The sequence below is a fragment of the Antennarius striatus genome, chromosome 11, assembly GCF_040054535.1.
Source record: "Antennarius striatus isolate MH-2024 chromosome 11, ASM4005453v1, whole genome shotgun sequence".
NCBI classification, from domain to species: Eukaryota; Metazoa; Chordata; class Actinopteri; order Lophiiformes; family Antennariidae; genus Antennarius; species Antennarius striatus.
The window spans coordinates 17,382,451-17,401,007 of record NC_090786.1 but is presented as its reverse complement, the minus strand read 5'-3'; the positions used below and the strand labels follow the sequence as shown (position 1 = coordinate 17,401,007).

General features: G+C 41.2%; 1 protein-coding gene across 1 annotated transcript in view; it reads left to right on the top strand.

Moving 5' to 3' along the window:
- The window catches only part of slx4ip (SLX4 interacting protein), a 33,286-nt gene extending 15,050 nt beyond the window's left edge, over nucleotides 1–18,236 (top strand). The window contains exons 4-7 of the mRNA XM_068328285.1: nucleotides 1,402–1,479; nucleotides 3,838–3,926; nucleotides 16,432–16,538; nucleotides 16,633–18,236. Coding sequence (XP_068184386.1) covers nucleotides 1,402–1,479; nucleotides 3,838–3,926; nucleotides 16,432–16,538; nucleotides 16,633–17,419 — 1,061 coding nt within the window. The 3' untranslated portion in view covers nucleotides 17,420–18,236. The remainder of the gene's footprint in view (nucleotides 1–1,401; nucleotides 1,480–3,837; nucleotides 3,927–16,431; nucleotides 16,539–16,632) is intronic.
- The last annotated feature ends 321 nt before the right edge of the window (nucleotides 18,237–18,557 follow it).

Sequence of the window (18,557 nt, the reverse complement as noted above, 5' to 3'; positions counted from 1 at the left end):
TTCTGAGACATCAGTTTTGCTTGTCAGCCAATATTTCTTTGAATAGTACACATCAGAAACAATCCCAAAGGTAATAAACTCGCATAGATTCAACCTGTCAACATGTCAGCAACACACCACTGTTCAAAAAAGTATTGATTACAGTTGCTTAGTTTCATTGTGACAAACAGGTGTCCCTATTCTAAAAGTTGTAATAACCCATTGATTTGCCCTGTTAGTTTCATCTGTGCTGGACTTAACTTAATTGTAAAGATTTCTTCTTTGATGACAGACACACAGAAAAAAAAAGATCATAAAGAGAGCAGAGGTGGTGCCATTACTCACTAGCCAGTGATCTTCAGGTTTTACCTGTAACAGTTTTGTGTCAAGCTGTTACTGTAATTGCACGCCAGAATTACAAGAGTGTTTCTTTTTGAAGAGGATAATTGGATGCTTTGAGCTGAAGTTGAGGTGACGTCAGATGACTTAAGGGGATTCAGAGGCCCACTCACACTTACATGTGGGCAAGTGCTCTTAAAAATGCTGTCTGCACTATATTTCCAAGCTAAATGCTACATGGAACATGTTTTCATGGGTGGAGGTACACTTTTTGACAAGACTTGTCTCAGTTTCATTGAGTGTCAGTATTATCAATGGGAGCAAACATCTTAAATTCCAAATGTCAGATTTTCAGACACAAAAACAGGCTCATTCTTTGCTTGATGACATTGCATATTTGAGATTATCCAGGGAGTTCTGAAAAAGCATAGAGTGCAAGAGGTCAGGACTTTCTCAAACTGTGGAAGGCATGTAATCCTCAAATTGATGTTAAAATACAAAAATCCCCATAGTTAGCATTTAAAAGCTTTCCACATGGTCAATAGCAATATGAGAAGACCAAATAAGAAGAAATAAGAGGTAGTTGTAAGGTCAAGTAGACTATAATTTTACAAGCACTGTATCGAGAAGAGGAAAAGAGAACCAAGTATGTACCCAAAGGGTGAGCATGCATACTCTCTAAGCTTCCCAGCAATGTTGTCCCCTTTACAAAGAACAACTAGATAACATGTTTCCCGGACAGTTTCTGTAAATCAACACAGTCCTAATAGATTAGGCAACTGGTCACTGTTTCTGCCCAGCACATCTTACATACCAACGGCAAACATTCCACGACAAATAGAGCAGAGTCCAGGGTCATTGTTTGTCTGATTGTGCCAAACTGGGAAGTCAGTTAAATTAAAGCACAGGTCACACTATGAATGGGTTTGTAGTTGACAAATGTGAGCATACGATCCAGCATAAGATTAAAGTTGGGTATTCACTGAATGTATCAGTCAGCGATGGGATGTTTGTGAGTGTGTACAACGTACTTCTTTTTGGACTGAATTTTCATGTGTATTTTCTGTTTATTTATTTTTGTAGGGAAAGATTTCAACTTAGTCGGAAGCTTCCTGAAGCGGCGTTTCCCCCTCAGATGCATTGCCAAGCAGCTCTTTGGTGGTATGTAACAAACATGTTGTCAACAAATCATTTCCATTCCATTAATCCAAAAAAAGGGGATTCAAGCTTGACCAAATTTCCCACAGAAGGAGCAAGTCATCTGTGATCTGAATGTTGATTTTTCTCCCCTTCGCTTATTTTTATGTCCTGTCCCTACCTGATGGAGGCGTTGTTGAGAACACACTGCCATTAAGTGGTTCCCCTGAGGGACTAAAGAGAGTGGGAGAAAGAAACGTTGAAAGTCTGTCTGTGGAGGGCAGTGAGAATCTATCTCCATGGCTCATGTCATGCCTGTGACCCTTGGCCACCTTTTCATGGGACTGACATGCCTCTCTTCCTGTCAGTAAAGTCAATATCTGCTCCCCGTGGGCCTGAATGTTAAGGTAGCACTGACTTGCTGTAGACTGAAATAATGGTTTCTCTTAGGAGATCTGTCAAATTAAACCCAGTATCCTGGTGTCAAAGGTTGTGTAATTTGGTCTAATTATGGTAGTCAAGATCATGAAATTTAAGCAAGCGATTAATTGTCATACGAATACATGACATGAAACTTGAATTTGACTCTTCCAGGTTATTTCCTTTTGCTGAAATCATAAAGTGCCCACTGCTGTGCTGTCGTGTCTTGCTTCACATTAAATGAACCATGACATTCACTTCAATAGATTTTCATTGAAAAATTAGGCACCTCTTTGGGAAAAACAGTCCGTGGAACTAAAAGCTACTTAAATTCCCCACTCAACCCAAGGAAATCATTAATGAGCCCCAGTCAAACATTAAACTGTGGGATATGGAAATAGTGGTAGAAATATGACATTTCTTTTGTTTTTGTAAAGAGGAATGGAGGCTAGTTTAGCAATGATGTGAAATAACTGCAGCTTACCGCCTCCCAGGGATATACTACCTACAGTCACACACAAAAGCAGAAAAAATAGGTCCCTGGCTGCTGCTCTGTGGCGCTGATACAGGAGGGATAACGACACAGTCTAAATTAATTGAATTAATATTCTGTGTCCTCCTACGCCATAAAAACACACAAGTTCAGCGTGACTTTGTTCAGTGTAAATTAGAAGTTCTCCTGAGGCGCTGGTGGAGGTGTTCATAAATATCCACACAGGTTGCAAAGATATTATATACTGTACTAATAAATTGGAGGCACTGATTGATTGATGGAGATGGATGATACATGTTTAGATGATCAGTGATTTGTGTTTCATGTGAACAGATGTGACCAATGCAGCCTTTAAATAGCAGGGATAACACTTTACCACTGACTTTAGATCAGACTTGTGTTGAGACACGGTTACTTCCTGCTAGCTCATGACAGCCGTGACACTTAGCATGTCACTGCACACCAAGCAGGAAATAGGTTAAAAATGGGGTTAAGAATGTGCCCTTTAAATCATTTCGTAATATTACTAGTAAGAGATGATATTTTCCAATATGATTTCACAAGATTTCTATTTGAGTTCTTTTATTGATAGAGGGGGAATAGTTTGTCTTGAGGATGGCAATTCAGGAACTCTCACAAGCTCAATACAATTAAAGTGATTTTATTTGGTGATACATTTTTTCAGCAGATTTCAATATAATGTAATATGTTGCTGATAGTTTGAGATATAATTTGTGTAAACTTAAAATTTTTGACATGGCTGGAGCGAGTCAAGAGAGGCTATAAAAAAGAAGGGTATACTGTCTGAAATCTAGAAAATTTGAATCAGTGCATTAATTCCATCAATGCTTGATTTTCCTGCCTTTTTAAGTTTATAAATAAAAATTTTGGCCCGATAGGAACTTCAAAACTGTCAAAGCCCATATTAATCTGGAAAAATCAGAAGTCCAGCATAGAGTCCAATCCATCCAGCCAATGCCATTTAGATACTATTACATCTATATTCTATACATATCATCATTTTTCATTAAACCAAATGCTCATGAGATACAAGCAGGAGACGGACAGATGTGGCAGGGAATGAAAATGTTTAACTCCAATGGCTACAGTATATGCAGGTTTTTACATGCAGGAGGAGCCATAAGTCATTTTTTCGCTGGTTTCTGTCCAGTTAAGACGAGATGTTGAGATCACCTGTATTTATTATCATACCATAGCATGTGTAATAGTATTATTGTTGTGAACAATGTCTGCCTCAAAGTGACGAAACACTCATATTCCACCTAGGATCTATTGTTCACATACAATGTCCTAATATTTTTATACTGCTAACGTGGCTCATAAAACTTAGCAATTATCTGTAGACTGTCATTTGGTTCTTGGCCTGGGGATGGTAAATCTTTGGCTTTGTGGATGTAAATTCAAACCTCCACCGCAATGGTCTGTGTTGTTTCTTTGCCTTCCTTCAGATTTGCGTGTGTTTCCTGAACGCTATGTTGTGTGTGTGAGCCGTCCAGAGGATGCCTCAGCACACCATGGAAACCCGAGCCTGGCCGCAGTGAGTGCTGTTTATACCCCTTTATTTCCTCTTCTAGTCGCCTGGCAAAAAAGTCCTGTAAGACTCAGTGTTATTATAGGGATGTGTTGCCAAATTATGCTCTTACTTTCTTTACGCCGACCCTCTTTATGTGAGGCATGCAGGGTGAGGTGGTGGGCTCTTAACCTGTCAGAGCTTTTTAAAAAAATGTGGTGATGGGGAAAGGGGGAATGGCGTGGTTCAGCTGAGTGAGGTGGGGTCTAAAGCTGCAGAGTCACTCCTTTGAAGGTTTCTGTTCTCACATTCTGTCAATTCACCCCAGCTGTGAGTCAACATGGGATGCCAGGTTGGGAGGTGCTGCAGTAAGAAATTATGCTAAATCTAATGTTGTATAATTTATCTCTTCAGGAAGCTTTAACACTTGAATATTTTTCACACACATCATATCTGCTTTTTGAAAAATTGGGTAGCAGAGAGAAGATTTCAGGATTTTTGTCTGGTTTTATCCAAGCTTATCGTGTTACTGAAGTCAATGCACAATTTGTCAGACCATAATATTCCTCAGTCTCAGTGTACACTTAATAGATCATGTTCTCCATTATACAACATGGCATTAGAAAACAACACTTCATCATGTTACACATGCATTATTTGGGGTTTTAAAGACTATCCAATTAATATAATTGCAGTTAAATGTCCTGTGCTTTGATTGATTGCTACCAGAGAAAATTTGGTTTTTCGTTCTGTGAGTACTATGTTGTCGTCTTGCCCATGTCATGAGACTTACAACTGCAGTTCTTTTTTGACCATTTATTATACTAACAACTATGTTTTTGGCCAGTGCTTATTTGATCCCAAACTCCTAAGAGAATTGTGGGAATTGGTGGTGGAGTCTCTCACCTTGGCACTCACATCAAGGATTGACGTTGCTCCCATTAAATCCCATGATCAGTGGCCTGGTGTTTTTCTATGGGGCTTTGCTATTGTTTCCATTTTGAAAGGTCTCTGCATTCTCCACACTTTGGCTTCCAATGAAAGCAGTGATTGTAATATTTTTAGTGGAGCAACATAGTCGTCAGTGACTAGTTCAGATTGTGTAACAAATTTTCCAGTTCAAGGAGGCATTGCTGTCGACTGCGTTCCTCAACTCAGGATGTGGTTCTCTGGGCTCATACAGTACAAGCAGAGGGAATTGGAGGGTGGGAGTCTTGTGGTGCAACTCTCATAAGCCCAACCTCAAATGTGGTTTGTAAGGGAAAGATACCAGACAGCAAGGCTAAGGGTTTTCAAATGACAAAGGCAATCATTTGTTTACATCCCTTGATCTGCTTCAATTTGTCATAAAACAAGTCATTTTTACAAAAATGTTGCAAAGTTGAACATCTCAACAAAACACGATTATGCTGATAATAATGCTGAACGCTGAATAATGGGGTCTTTTTTTTCTTCTTTTTTTTTAGGTTTCTATGTCAAAGTCAGTAGTTTTTAAGAAGGGGTTTTTGACAGCATGGTCCTGCTGAAGGAAATGCTGCATTTGCTTGAATCAAGGAGGGTTTTGGTTTGTTGTCAGGATTCAGTTTGTGTGACTAGTTGAACAAAAATCCTGAACCACAGTGGAAATGTAGACTCATTCACTTACTCCCTCAAACTTTGCACTTCTCATAAGGTCAGGGGGTTATGTTGTAAGGGAACTGAGGTGACATCATGGTTGGCCTTTTGTCTTGTGAAAGCCAGTGTTTCACTCCCACACTTCCACTCTGTGGTTCAGCCAGAAAAGGAAATGGTGAGATTAAGTCTTTTCCAGTAGTATAAGAGGAACTAGAAGGTTAGCAGTGACTGATAGTGTTGAAGTTTCACTACATATTTATCTGAAACAGGACTACAGGCCATGAAGGGAAAGCTTTCATAACTAACACAAGCTAAATTTAAGGGATCATGATCGCCACTATTTTTGTCAAAAATGGATTAAATGTGTAATCTGGAAGGGGTTGTTCATAGTGATGAACCCACAAATAATTATCACACAACTGTGTAGTTCTTCTCAATTTGCCATTGTTGGTCTTTGCAACGTCTTTCAGCACATTGCTTTGGTTTTACAGCCACAGTTTTTCTCTTTCTGTTTAGTCTCACAGTTGTCATCAGTTATAAAGTGAATGAAACATGTTAACAAGAGTGAGTCAGTGTGGTGCGTGTGTGTGTGTGTGTGTGTGTGTGTGTGTGTGTGTATGTGTGTGTGTGTGTATGTCTTTCTGTCTGTCTGTCCGTCCATCCATCCATCCATCCAGCCAGCCAGCCATGTTCAGCCATGTTGGACAGGCATCTGTTTTATGTAGAAAAATAAATTCTAAAACAATGAGAACTATCCACAGGACTGCCAGAATGTGTCAGCTATGAGCTGAACGCCATCTTTACAAGGTGATTTACCCATCAGGTTTGACTGTCACTCAACAATGACAAGGAATATTTTCACATACCATGTTGTTGTTTAAAAAGTGATCGATGGATGCAAATGGTAAATGCAGTTAAAAGAAAACGTCACCCAAATCTGTCTTTGCTTTCATTCACAAAAAAGAGAATCGACTGATCGGCGCTCTCCCTTTTGAAAAATCCAGACGGGGCCCCGGTACTCACATTCCACTGTTAACCTCATGGAAATGAGGGAATGCAGAAGGAACCATATAAGAAACAATATAAATTTAATAAGAAACTCAAATAAGCGAAACAAAAGTAAAATTCCAAAATATGTTGGTTTTGGCTTCATGAGATGGATTGAAATGTTAATAATTCAATATCTCGAAAAAGATTAAAATGTCAACACTTTTGAATGCAATTCTAATAAATTTATCAGACTTTTTCTGGAAAGTATTCATATACCATACCACTGTCACTTTTATCGACTAAATTTTAAAGAGATAGCTGTATAAACAAAGAATATAGTGACCCTAAGAGAAAATACAAAACCCTCTTTTATTTTCTGGCTTCCACAATCTGGCCAATCTTTATGTGAACTCATCAGTGTGATTTTCAAAAAGTTGTACAAATCAATCAATTTGACCCCTGATTTTATTCATTGGAAACAGATTAGAGAGTTTTAACATGCTTTTTGTTCCTGAAACATATGCTTTGCTTATAATCATGTCTGAATCAATTTCTGTCTCAAGCAAAGTTCTGGCATCCACACCAGGGCAACATTAACTAATTATGTGATCTATTACAACTATGTGATGTAGCGATCCAGTCAAAAGACACACCCTCCAGTGGTGTGTATGTCTGAATTCTGATGCGCTTGTTTTGTTAACTACCACCTTGAAAAACAGGGCTGCCTATTGCTCTGAAGAGGTAGGGAACTATGTTCGCGTGATAGGTGGGAAGAAAACAAATGCCTCTTAGACAATGTTATACGTTTTCTCAACATTTGAGGTTTTAAGTTTCATAAAAAAAATGCTCCTATTGTGAGTCAGCACCAACACTGAGGAGGGCAGCATGGGAAGGAAGAGCGACCGTTCAGGATTGTGGCCGTTGTTTTGTAGTCATGCACAGAGTGGGCAGCTGAGGTGAGTGGCGTGCTGGGCTGCAAAAGTTTGGATCAAAGGCAGAGCAGATGTGTTTCCAGTCCCCCCACCTCTTCTGAGCGCTGGATGAGCCTGTGTTTACTCATGACCTCAGCGCGCCTCTGTTCTTCACAGCTCACAACAGCTAGCAGCAGTGCTTTCCCAAGCATTCAACGTCTGCTGATCTCCTCTTCCCCATGACCCAAAACATGGCCATGATCTTTAACAGCAGATGATCATGTCTAAAGATGCAGGTGCTTTCTTCACTTTGCGAGTGAGTCCAAACAGTTAACAACTTGTCTGAGTCCTTTCACATGGGTGGATCCAATATTTGGGGATAAGGACTGTCCTATGTTTTACGCAAAGCATGTGCCCATGCATGTTTGTTGACTTTGTTGCATTGAAGATTTTGTGAGTTTGGACGGGGTGTGTTTCATCCATTATAGATGGTTAGGTAGAGTGGTGAAATTTGTCGACTAGTCTTCACGAAACACTATTTGTGCCCTGACAACTGAACAGTATTTTAAATGCGTGTGAAATGATTCTGCAAAACTAAGAATTCTATTACAAAGCTGTGGAAAGACAGTGAGTTGAAAGAGTGTTGCTTTTAAACAAACAAAAAACTTGGCTCCGACTGACGTAGAATCACCAAACAAAATTATCACCTATCTAATATGGTTAAGTTACTTCATTCACCAGCCATAAAAACAACAATAATAACCCATAGAATGGCTGGTACAATTTTAAAATTAATTTGGCAGGTGGTTAACATGCTTATTTTCCGGTCTGAATATAAACACTGCCTGGTCAAAAAAAGTTGGCACCTGGATTTAACGAAGTATCGTAGATACATGCCTCTGACTGTATATCCTACTGCATTTCAGCAAAGAATAAGGTTATTTAGTCAAAACTCAAAAAATCTATCATAACAGCGTAGCCTTTACAACAGTCTATACCAGCAGATATTGGGTAGAGAGGGAACCATTCATTGTCACATTTGCATCGACAAGCCATTGAGAGGTCACCAACTTACCTACAGTGTTGTGCATTTTCTTTTACTCTGTGGGAGGAGAGTGGAGCATCTTGCACAGACTTGCAGAGGAGGACATCGGGAGAACATGCATGCAAACAAAAAGACTTGTCCATTCATCCATCCATTTTCCTGACCTCTTTTTCCGCTGTCGCTGGGAGCTGGAGCCAATCCCAGCTGGTTTAGGGTGTGTGACTGAAGAAACTCCGGGCGCGACTCCAGTGCACTGCAGAGCCACACAGAGACACAGACAGCCACGCAGACACACACTCACACCTACGGTCAATTTGGAACGGCCAATTAACCTGAAGTGCATGTTTTTTTGGAGGTGGGAGGAAGCCGGAGAACCCAGAGAGAACCCACGCAGACACGGGGAGAACATGCAAACTCCGCACAGAGCAGGTTGCAAACCCTAGAACAGCCTTGCTGTGTGGCGACACCGCTACCCACTGTGCCACCGTGCCACCCCAAAAAGACTTGTTAATAGGAAAAACTGGATCTTCAGGAGGATCCCTCTGCTAGGACAGACAGACTGTCAGTAGATGCCATGTGTACACAGCAGGTCATCAATACCACAGGAGAACAGTTGAGCAATTCCACGTTTCTCCAAGTAGTTCATGCAATATACAATCTGCTGTGCAGCATGATGACCTGGACAAAGCAGGAACACACAAACATTAGGAGAAGAATCGGAACAGAAATGTGACAGCAATGATGCATAATAGGAACAGTGATCTCGATTTGACATCTGCCTGAATGGGAGATTGATAGGTTGATGGTCCAGCAGAGATTTTTCTAACAGAAGACAAGGGAGATGAATGCACAGCTTTTGGATCAAAGACAGATAACAAAAGAAAGGTAGAGAAATGCAGTGTTAGAAGTTTGTTGTATTCCTGTCAGCACGACAACCACGACTGACTAGTAACAGTACTATAATTGAGAGATTCAGTGAGATTTAGACTGAAGGTAATTGTGAGAGGTTCAAGAGTGGAGACATGAGTTTATATTTAAAGCCCACAATTTAGTCAGCAGGGAGGCTTTTTCAGACGAAGGGGACACAACAGGGTAGGGCCCCATTGCCAACTGACTTTATAACTTTTGGGACAGACAGGAGCACTATACGTTTAACCCCGTTATTCTAGGTCTTTAAAATCTGAGAGTGAATCTCATTTTCACCAATGACCAATAACCAAGATCATTTATCTAATTAATATAGTGTGAACCTCAACTATATGTCTGCATTTCTTGATACTATGTCACCATGCCAAGCAAGATTTCCCATTTGACCGAGCATACTCTACTTTGATGTGTCAGTATATTACTTTCAAGTGGAATGTCATTTGAAGATATTCAAGATAAACTTCTTATCTGTGTTTCCCCCTTATCTTTGATGGCAGAAGAGAAACTGCTGCTTCTCTGTATTTTATGGAGCCTGGAGTTGGTTATCGTTTTTGAAGTTTCAGGAGTTAGAACAAGCCGCAGGAATCTGTACGTGTATCCTTTTAAACCAAATGATTAATTTTCTCTGCTGTCCTTGCCCTTTTGCCAGGCTTATCTCTGTAATCTGACAGCCAGATGTGCTGTCCTGTTGCAGCTCCCGCAGTGGAACCATGTTGTTTTTGAGGCTCCAAGGCCAGGGAGGGCACTGTTGGCGTACTAACAGAGTTGCACCATGAGAAATGTTTTGCAGCTTTGTGTGAAGGCAAACAGACTGGTTGGCGGCGGGGGGGATTAAACTCTTGTGACTGAGCGAGAGGTAGTGGTAGCGGCAGTGGGTAGACAAGAGACTGTCCCTCCCCTGTGTTTCATGGGATGCTCAAGCTATTGTTTGTTTGCATAATTTCTTCTTTCAAGATTAGGCCACCGCTGTTCCCACTCAATGCTTACTGTTCTGTCCAAACAGCTAGTGATGATTCTAATGTTCATACACCTACACTATTTATCTGTCTTGTTTTTGCACTCCTTCCCTAAATTTAATCCCTGCTTTCCTCTGTAGTTGTTATTTTCAAAATGATCTGTTCTTTGAAATAATTCCTGCACCATCCTTCTGTCACTTTCTCAGTTTCTACTGAGATTCTGCCTATTTTTTGGATTCTTCCTGCTATGTATATCTAACTTCTTCCTCTCTTCATGCTTCTTCCTTTCCATAACTCTGTTCCTTCACTCTCACTTTCTCACTCTTTTGAAGTCATGCCGACAGGAACAGAAAGACACCCAGCTTTCTGTGAGAAGTCCCTTTTAGTTTCTTGTTGACCTTTCTTTCAAGTTCATTTTCAAAAAGCCTGTATTCATATCAAACAGTTGATAATACATATCAAGGCATTACAATGCAAATGACGGCACCCACATCTTTCTCAGGATTGTTGTTGTTGGGGTGAGTGACTAAGTGCGTAAGCAAATGGAAGTTAGCTTGTGTGTCAGTAACCCAAGGCTAGTTGTTTCTCTGGAAATGAGAGCATAAAGAATGAAACCTCTGCCCACTCTCTAGTGTGACTCCATTTCTACACAAAGGGCAGCCTGTGGAGAACTTCCTGTGTGAGGATTCTTACATTTGTAGGCATGTTGGAAAGACTGTTGGGGTCAGATGATATTATTCAGGGGTGGGGGTGGGTGTTTGGGGGGTCTCTGCCTTTGTTGTACTCCCATTTAAACGCGTTCTTTCTTTCATTCAGCATCTTGTCCCTTGTTCCTCATCATCTCCGCCTACTTCCCTGTTTCCCAGCCTCCTTCACACTCCCTCTGTCTGGCCTCTTAATTTGGTCAACCGCACCACACACCAAAGTGTAGTTGCTAGTTCTCAACACCTGGTGCAAAGCCACAAAGTCCCAGCTTGCCATTACATCTTGGGACAATTACTTTTCCCCATATGTTTGCAGGGTCATATGTTGCATGGTATCAGGACAAGAGGACATTAAGGACCTTTTTCTCACTGTTTAGAGGAACTGACGGATGTCAAAGCTTGCCACTAGGAATTTGCTGGTCTTAGCATGCACACTGATTATTTTATCAACCAGTTTGTAGGAGAGTAATGGTCTGAAAAATGGCTGATATTCAACAATATATTCAATAGATATGATGACCGCAACCTCATATTTTCTAAGATTAGATTTTTTTGCCAGCTGCTTTTCCCCATCGCAATAATATATATATATGTGTTTTAGTCATGGCATATGGTTATCTATAACTTAACCCTAAAGATGGAGATGCTGATCTTCTTCTTTTCCTTTTGGCTTTTCCCTTCAGGGGTCGCCACAGCGAATCAGTTGCCTCCATCTAAACCTGTCTTCTGCATCCTCTTCTCTCACACCAACTACCTTCATGTCCTTTTTTACTACATCTATAAATCTCCTCTTTGGTCTTCCTCTAGACCTCCTGCCTGGCAGTTCAAAACTCAGCATCCTTCTACCAACATATTCACCATCTCTCCTCTGGACATGTCCAAACCATCTCAGTCTGGCCTCTCTGACTTTATCCCCAAAACCTCTAACATGTGCTGTCCCTCTGATGTACTCATTCCTGATCCTATACTTCCTGGTCACTCCCAGAGAGAACCTCAGCATCTTCATCTCTGCTACCTCCAGCAATGTCTCCTGTCTTTTCCTCAGTGACACTGTCTCTAGACCAAACAACATCGCTGGTCTCACCACAGTTTTGTACACCTTTCCTTTCATTTTAGCTGACACTGTTCTATCACACATCACACCTGACACTTTTCTCCACCCATACCATCCTGCCTGTACATGCTTCTTCACCTCTTTTCCACACTCTCCATTGCTCCGGACTGTTGACCCTAAGCACATAAAATCCTCCACCTTCTTGATCTCTTCTCCCTGTAACTTCACTCTTCCACTTGGGTCCCTCTCATTCACACACATGTATTCTGTCTTACTGCGGCTAACCTTCATTCCGCTCCTTTCCAGGACAAACCTCCTCTCTAGCTTCACCTCCACCTGTTCCCTGCTCTCACTGCAGATCACAGTGTCATCTGCAAACATCATAGTCCATGGAGATTCCTGTCTAACCTCGTCTGTCAACCTGTCCATCACCATAGCGAACATGAAGGGGCTCAGAGCTGATCCCTGATGCAGTCCCACCTCCACCTTGAACACCTACAGCACACCTCACCACTGTCTTACAGTCCTCATACATGTCCTGCACCGCTCTAACATACTTCTCTGCCACTCCAGACTTTCTCATACAATACCACAGTTCCTCTCTGGGCATCCTGACATAAGCTTTCTCCACATCTACAAAAATACAATGCAGCTCCCTCTGGCCTTCTCTGTACTTCTCTATCAACATCCTCAAAGCAAATACCGCATCTGTAGTACTCTTTTTTGGCATGAAACCATACTGCTGCTCACAAATGTTCACTTCTGCCCTTAGTCTAGCTTCCACTACTCTCTCCCATAACTTCATTGTATGGCTCATCAGCTTTATTCCTCTGTAGTTGCCACAACTCTGCACATCTTCCCTTGTTCTTAAAAATGGGAACCAGCACACTTCTCCTCCATTCCTCAGGCATCTTCTCAGTATCTAAGATCCTGTTGAACAACCCAGTCAGAAACTCTACTGCCAGACACTTCCAAACCTCTACAGGTACAGTATATCATCAGGACCGACTGCCTTTCCACTCTTCATCCTCTTCAATGCCCTCCTCACTTCATCCTGACTGATCTTTGCTACTTCCTGCTCCACAACAGTCACCTCTTCTAGTCTTTGTTCTCTCTCATTTTCCTCGTTCATCAACTCTTCAAAGTACTCTTTCCATCTTCCCATCACACTACTGGCACCTGTCAATAGACTTCCATCCCTATTCTTAATCACCCCAACCTGCTGCACGTCCTACCCTTCCTGTCTCTCTGTCTTGCCAGCCTGTATAGATCAGTCTCTCCCTCCTTACTGTCCAACCTAGCATACAAGTCATCATAAGCCCCTTGTTTGGCCTTTGCTACCTCTACATTCACGGTACGCTGCATCTCCCTGTACTCCTGTCTACTCTCCTCAGTCCTCTCAGTGTCCCTCTTCTTTTTAACTAACCTCTCTCTCTGTATACACTCTTCTACCTCCTCATTCCACCACCAAGTCTCCTTATCTACTTTCCTTCCAGATGACACACCAAGTACTCTCCTACCTGTCTCCCTGATCACATTAGCTGTAGTTGTCCAGTCAACTGGATGCACCTCCTGACCACCCAGAGCCTGTCTTAACTCCTTCCTAAAAGTCATGCAACACTCTTCCCTTTTCAGCTTCCAACATTTCGTCCTCTGCTCTGTCTTTGTCCTCTTCATCTTCCTCACCACCAGAGTCATCCTACGCACCACCATCCTATGCTGTTTGGCTACACTATGACCTACCACTACTTTACAGTCACTGATCTCCTTCAGATTACACCGTCTACATAACATGTAGTCTACCTGTGTGCTCCTACCACCACTCTTATAGGTCACCCTATGTTCCTGCCTCTTCTGGAAGAAAGTATTCACTATAGCCATTTCCATCCTTTTTGCAAAGTCAACTACCATCTGTACTTCTGCATTCATCTCCTGGATACCAAACCTGCCCATCACCTCCTCATCACCTCTGTTACCTGCACCAACATGTCCATTGAAGTCTGCATACCCACTAACAACATTGAAAATCACACCTTTGATTTCTAGCTTCAGACTCATCACTCTATCTCTTTTTACTTCCAGGACATTCCTAACAAACTCCTCCTTCAAGATAACTACTACTCCATTTCTCTTCCTATCTACACCATGATAGAACAACTTGAACCCTGCCCCTAAACTTCTAGCCTTGCTACCTTTCCACCTGGTCTTCTGGACATACAGCATGTCTACCTTCCTCCTCTGCATCATGTCAACCAATTCTCTAACTTTTCCTGTCATAGTTCCAATATTCAACGTCCCTACTCTCAATCTTATGCTCTTGGCGTTCCTTTTCTCTCTCTTCTTACGGACACACTCTCCTCCTCTCCTTCTTCGACCAACAGTAGTCCAATTTCCACCGGCGCCCTGTAGGTCAACAGTGCCGATGGCGGTCGTTGTTAACCCGGGCCTCGACTAGGTATGGAAGTCATAGGTTTGATTCGCATGTTTGATTTGGCAAAAGTTTTATAACGGATGCCATTCCTGACACAACCCTCTGTATTTGTCCGGGCTTGGGGCAGGCACATAAGACACTGGCTTATGTCCTTTTGCGGCTATGTTATGTAGATGCTGATCTGTCAGTCGGTATTTTGGTATTGTTAAGATGCTGAAGCATCTTGAAAACTGAATGTATTTTCATTCACTCTGGTCAGATGTGAAACCTTAAAGATATTGGTTTTCATATTGCCTCAGCTAACAAAGTAATATCTCATCAAAAATATTTTACTAATCATTGAAGATTACATTTGATGCAAACATTAACAGTTTAAAGTTCTTCTGAATTTATTTAGCTTCACCACATTCACATTCCTTATGAATGGTTAGTAATACAGTATTTGGGCAAGCCCTTACATTTTATCTTGTGCAATCATCCAGGATAAATTATAAAATATTAGATGCACTGGTGTAGCCAAGTACATATTGAAAAAGTGTTGATATCCTCTTAGGGCGCTTTCACAACTACTTTGTTTGGTCCAGACTTTTGGACTTTTCAGTATGATTTGGATAAAAAAATTCAATTATGAAAACTCCCCCGGACCAAGTTCCAGATCAAACAGGCAGACTTTGGTTCAACAAAAAGAGGTGGTTTTGGTCCACATCAAAATGAACTATGGTTCTATCAACTAACAGTGTGAGAGCTGTCTTTTGGATGGTCTGGAATTTCAGACCCATTGTAGGAAGTTACAACAAAACAAAGCAAGACAAAAAATTAAATGGAAAAAGGGAGATGTTAGAATGAGCCACAGTAGCATGGGGAGAGAAAAACATGTGTTTAAAAGTAATATGGCCAAAGGAAGACAAAAAAAGTTCACTGGGGAAATGTGAGATAGATGCATACCTGGGTCAAAAAGCCAATCTATCATCAAATAGAGAGAGAACTCTTACAAATGATGACGTAGGTGTGCCATGAAAATTAATTTAGTGCAATTTAACACTGTAGATGCGATGGATCAAATGTATATAATACAAATAAACCATTGTTCGGGTCTTTGTACGAGCTTTCAGGTGTAAAAGTATCCTGCTTCCTATTCGTGTTTTGATCCTCTATCTAGCACTTCACCTTCACACTGTCCTTCTGGATATACATTTACATCAGCTTGATATTGAATCCAGAGCTATTCTTAAAATCTCCCACCATTTCATTGATGCAATTCATAAATAATTAATTGACAGATGTTGCTTTTATATTTTGATTAATTTACCATCAGTGCTCTGTTCTGTCATAAATCATGTTCAACTCCTGTCAGGGAGCATGTTAATGAAAGGCAAACATTGCCCTGTGTCTTGTTCTGCCTCAGAGGCATTAGTATTTTGATATCTTCAACTTTAGTGCAATGGATTACCTTCATTATCTTATTAATAGACCCTCTTTGTTATTTTAACAGCATGTTTTAAAATTTGTGCCTCAAGCTGTGACTATAATTACAACAAGACACAGTTTATAATTTTTCTGAAGCCTATTGCGTGATTACTTTTGATTCTGTTAAATTTGGGTGCTATCCCAATTCTTACCAGCCATCTATAAAGGCAAATGAGAAACTGTATCACAGTTCAACCAATGTTAGGAATCCAGAAATCACAAAATATTACATTTGTATATTTATTGCATTGGGCTATTGTGATTAATAGTTGTTATAAGATATATAAATATAATATATAATACGGCTATTTTCAAAGTAGTGTCGTGAAAGTTTTCAACAATACCAAATGATGAGAGGAGACTGCAATAACTCCAAAGGGCATGCCAGGAATAATATTTTTTTGTTTACACCGATTCTGTTTGTCCTCTCTAGACTGAGCTGGGTGAACAAAGCAGATCAGAATATTTTTCCAGAGTGGGAGAAACCCAAGAGCCTTTTAACAGCCGCGCAAAAACAAAGAAGACTGTGCTTCAAAAGATGTAAGTATGATCTAATGTAGAACTTTCCAACCACACCAGTCACAGAGGACAGTCAAGTATCTGTTCATATCCTCTTATACTTTCACTTTTTCAGAGCCAAACAAGCTAGCGTCCATAGAGAGTATTATGGTTCCAGGACGGGGGAGCAGCAGATTGATCAGAGAGCTGGTCCCAAAAGCCAAACAGGGGAACTTCGAACTGGAGATTTAGAATCAAGCCAAAAAGAGAATGTGTTCAGCTCTGGTCAGAGGGCCCTCCCAGAAACAGACAGCGAGATGCCTTTTCCCTGTTCTTTAAAAGGTGCTGGGGCTCAGATTACAACTTTTCAAAAACAGGACCTGACCCTGAATCAGCAGACTGACAATATTCCTCCAGACAGCATCAACCCAAATGGAGCCTCAGTCGTTTTCTTCCAATATGAGATCAGTCAGGAGAGCAGCAAGAAGTGCAAGCCAAGCGATGTAGGGGAAGACCCTGACTCACCAAGGGCCAAGAGGACGTGTCTTGGAAGACCTCCAGCCACAATTCAAACTCACTCCACCGAGTGCTCCACGGAAACATCCAAGCATGACCTTCTTCCTCTGCTGCCCCATTCTCCTGTTGAAGCCAATGCAGAGTCGAAGGGTTTTCCAGTCTCAGAATGCACGAAAACCACACTGGATATAGAGCTGCTTACTCTAGGAAAACGGGCCCAGAGGCTCCCCCTCACAAGCAATAACACAGCACAGACAAACCAAAACAGGCTGGCCACAAGTCTGAGGGGCCTATCTGTCAAGCCTGCATCCTCAGGCTCCTCTATTACTTCCAGATCCACACTTACAGAGGAGGGGAGTGAAAATGTGCCCAGAACGTCTAGATTACGACGACTTAAGAGGTCCTGAGGGAAGAGACGAGCTATGACGCTTGACGCCACAGAGACATGATATTGTGTCAGGCCACATGTTTACCCCGTGCTGTCACCTTAGATGACATTAATTTGTACGTGTGTCACATTTTACCACAATATCAATTCCTCTCAATGTGCTATACATAGCACACACACATACAGAGGTCAAATGTTGAACTTTTAATGGAAATTGATATATAAGTGTTTAAGTTCTGCTTTGTCAAATACGTGAAACAGACTGTCTCCACCCTTAAATAGTGGTGGTCAAGAGAGGTTTGCAAATGAGAGTCAAAAACCTTTAATTGGACTTTAGATTTGGTTTTATGTTAAAGATCGGGGATTTCAGACAGGCAGGAGCCATGCAGTACGTCATGGCTCTAAGTCTGAAATACTGGCTCCTACGTGTCTGAAAGCTGTCCAGTTTCCCCACTGAAGCTCTGGAGTGATTGATTGCCGTTTCCAGATTTATTTCATCACTCCATCCTCAAAAATGTGGTGTTGTTCATACACAATTTACTCAGTACGTAGTTGCTAAGCACCTTAACTGTATCTTTACATTTGAGGGTATTTTTCAGGCAGCTTTTATATTGAATGTGAACTAATGTGTGTGGGCATACAAGTTTAAAACTATTAGTGGTTTTATTTGTGAATAGCAGGATGTCTATTGTTGCTGCTGATGTCGGGCCCACGATCGACGGGGCTTGTTCAGAATGCATCACTCAATTAGCCAGGTTCAGAGAGAGCATGGGGTAACTAGGGACCATTAGTCACTCACTGCTCAAATGCTCCTCTTTTTTGCATAATTTTAGTTTTCTGGATATATTCATATTTTTTTGCATTTAGAAATAAATGTTTGACCCTCAGACAACCTGTCAAAATTTCGACAATATTTGTGTAAGTAGCCACAATGAAACATAAATGCCTGCCTTGTTTTGCTCACACACAACCCAGACATGCAGATACACATGGTAATTCGACAGTGAGCGCTCTCCAACAATAGTGAGACTGATAAACCAGAACTTCCCAGTTCCAATTCACTGTCAGGGTTAGTGGGTGTAACCTGAGATGAGAGGCTGACGCAGATTCTATTATCGTCCTGGAAACAAAATGGTGGATTATTGCATCTGAACAAA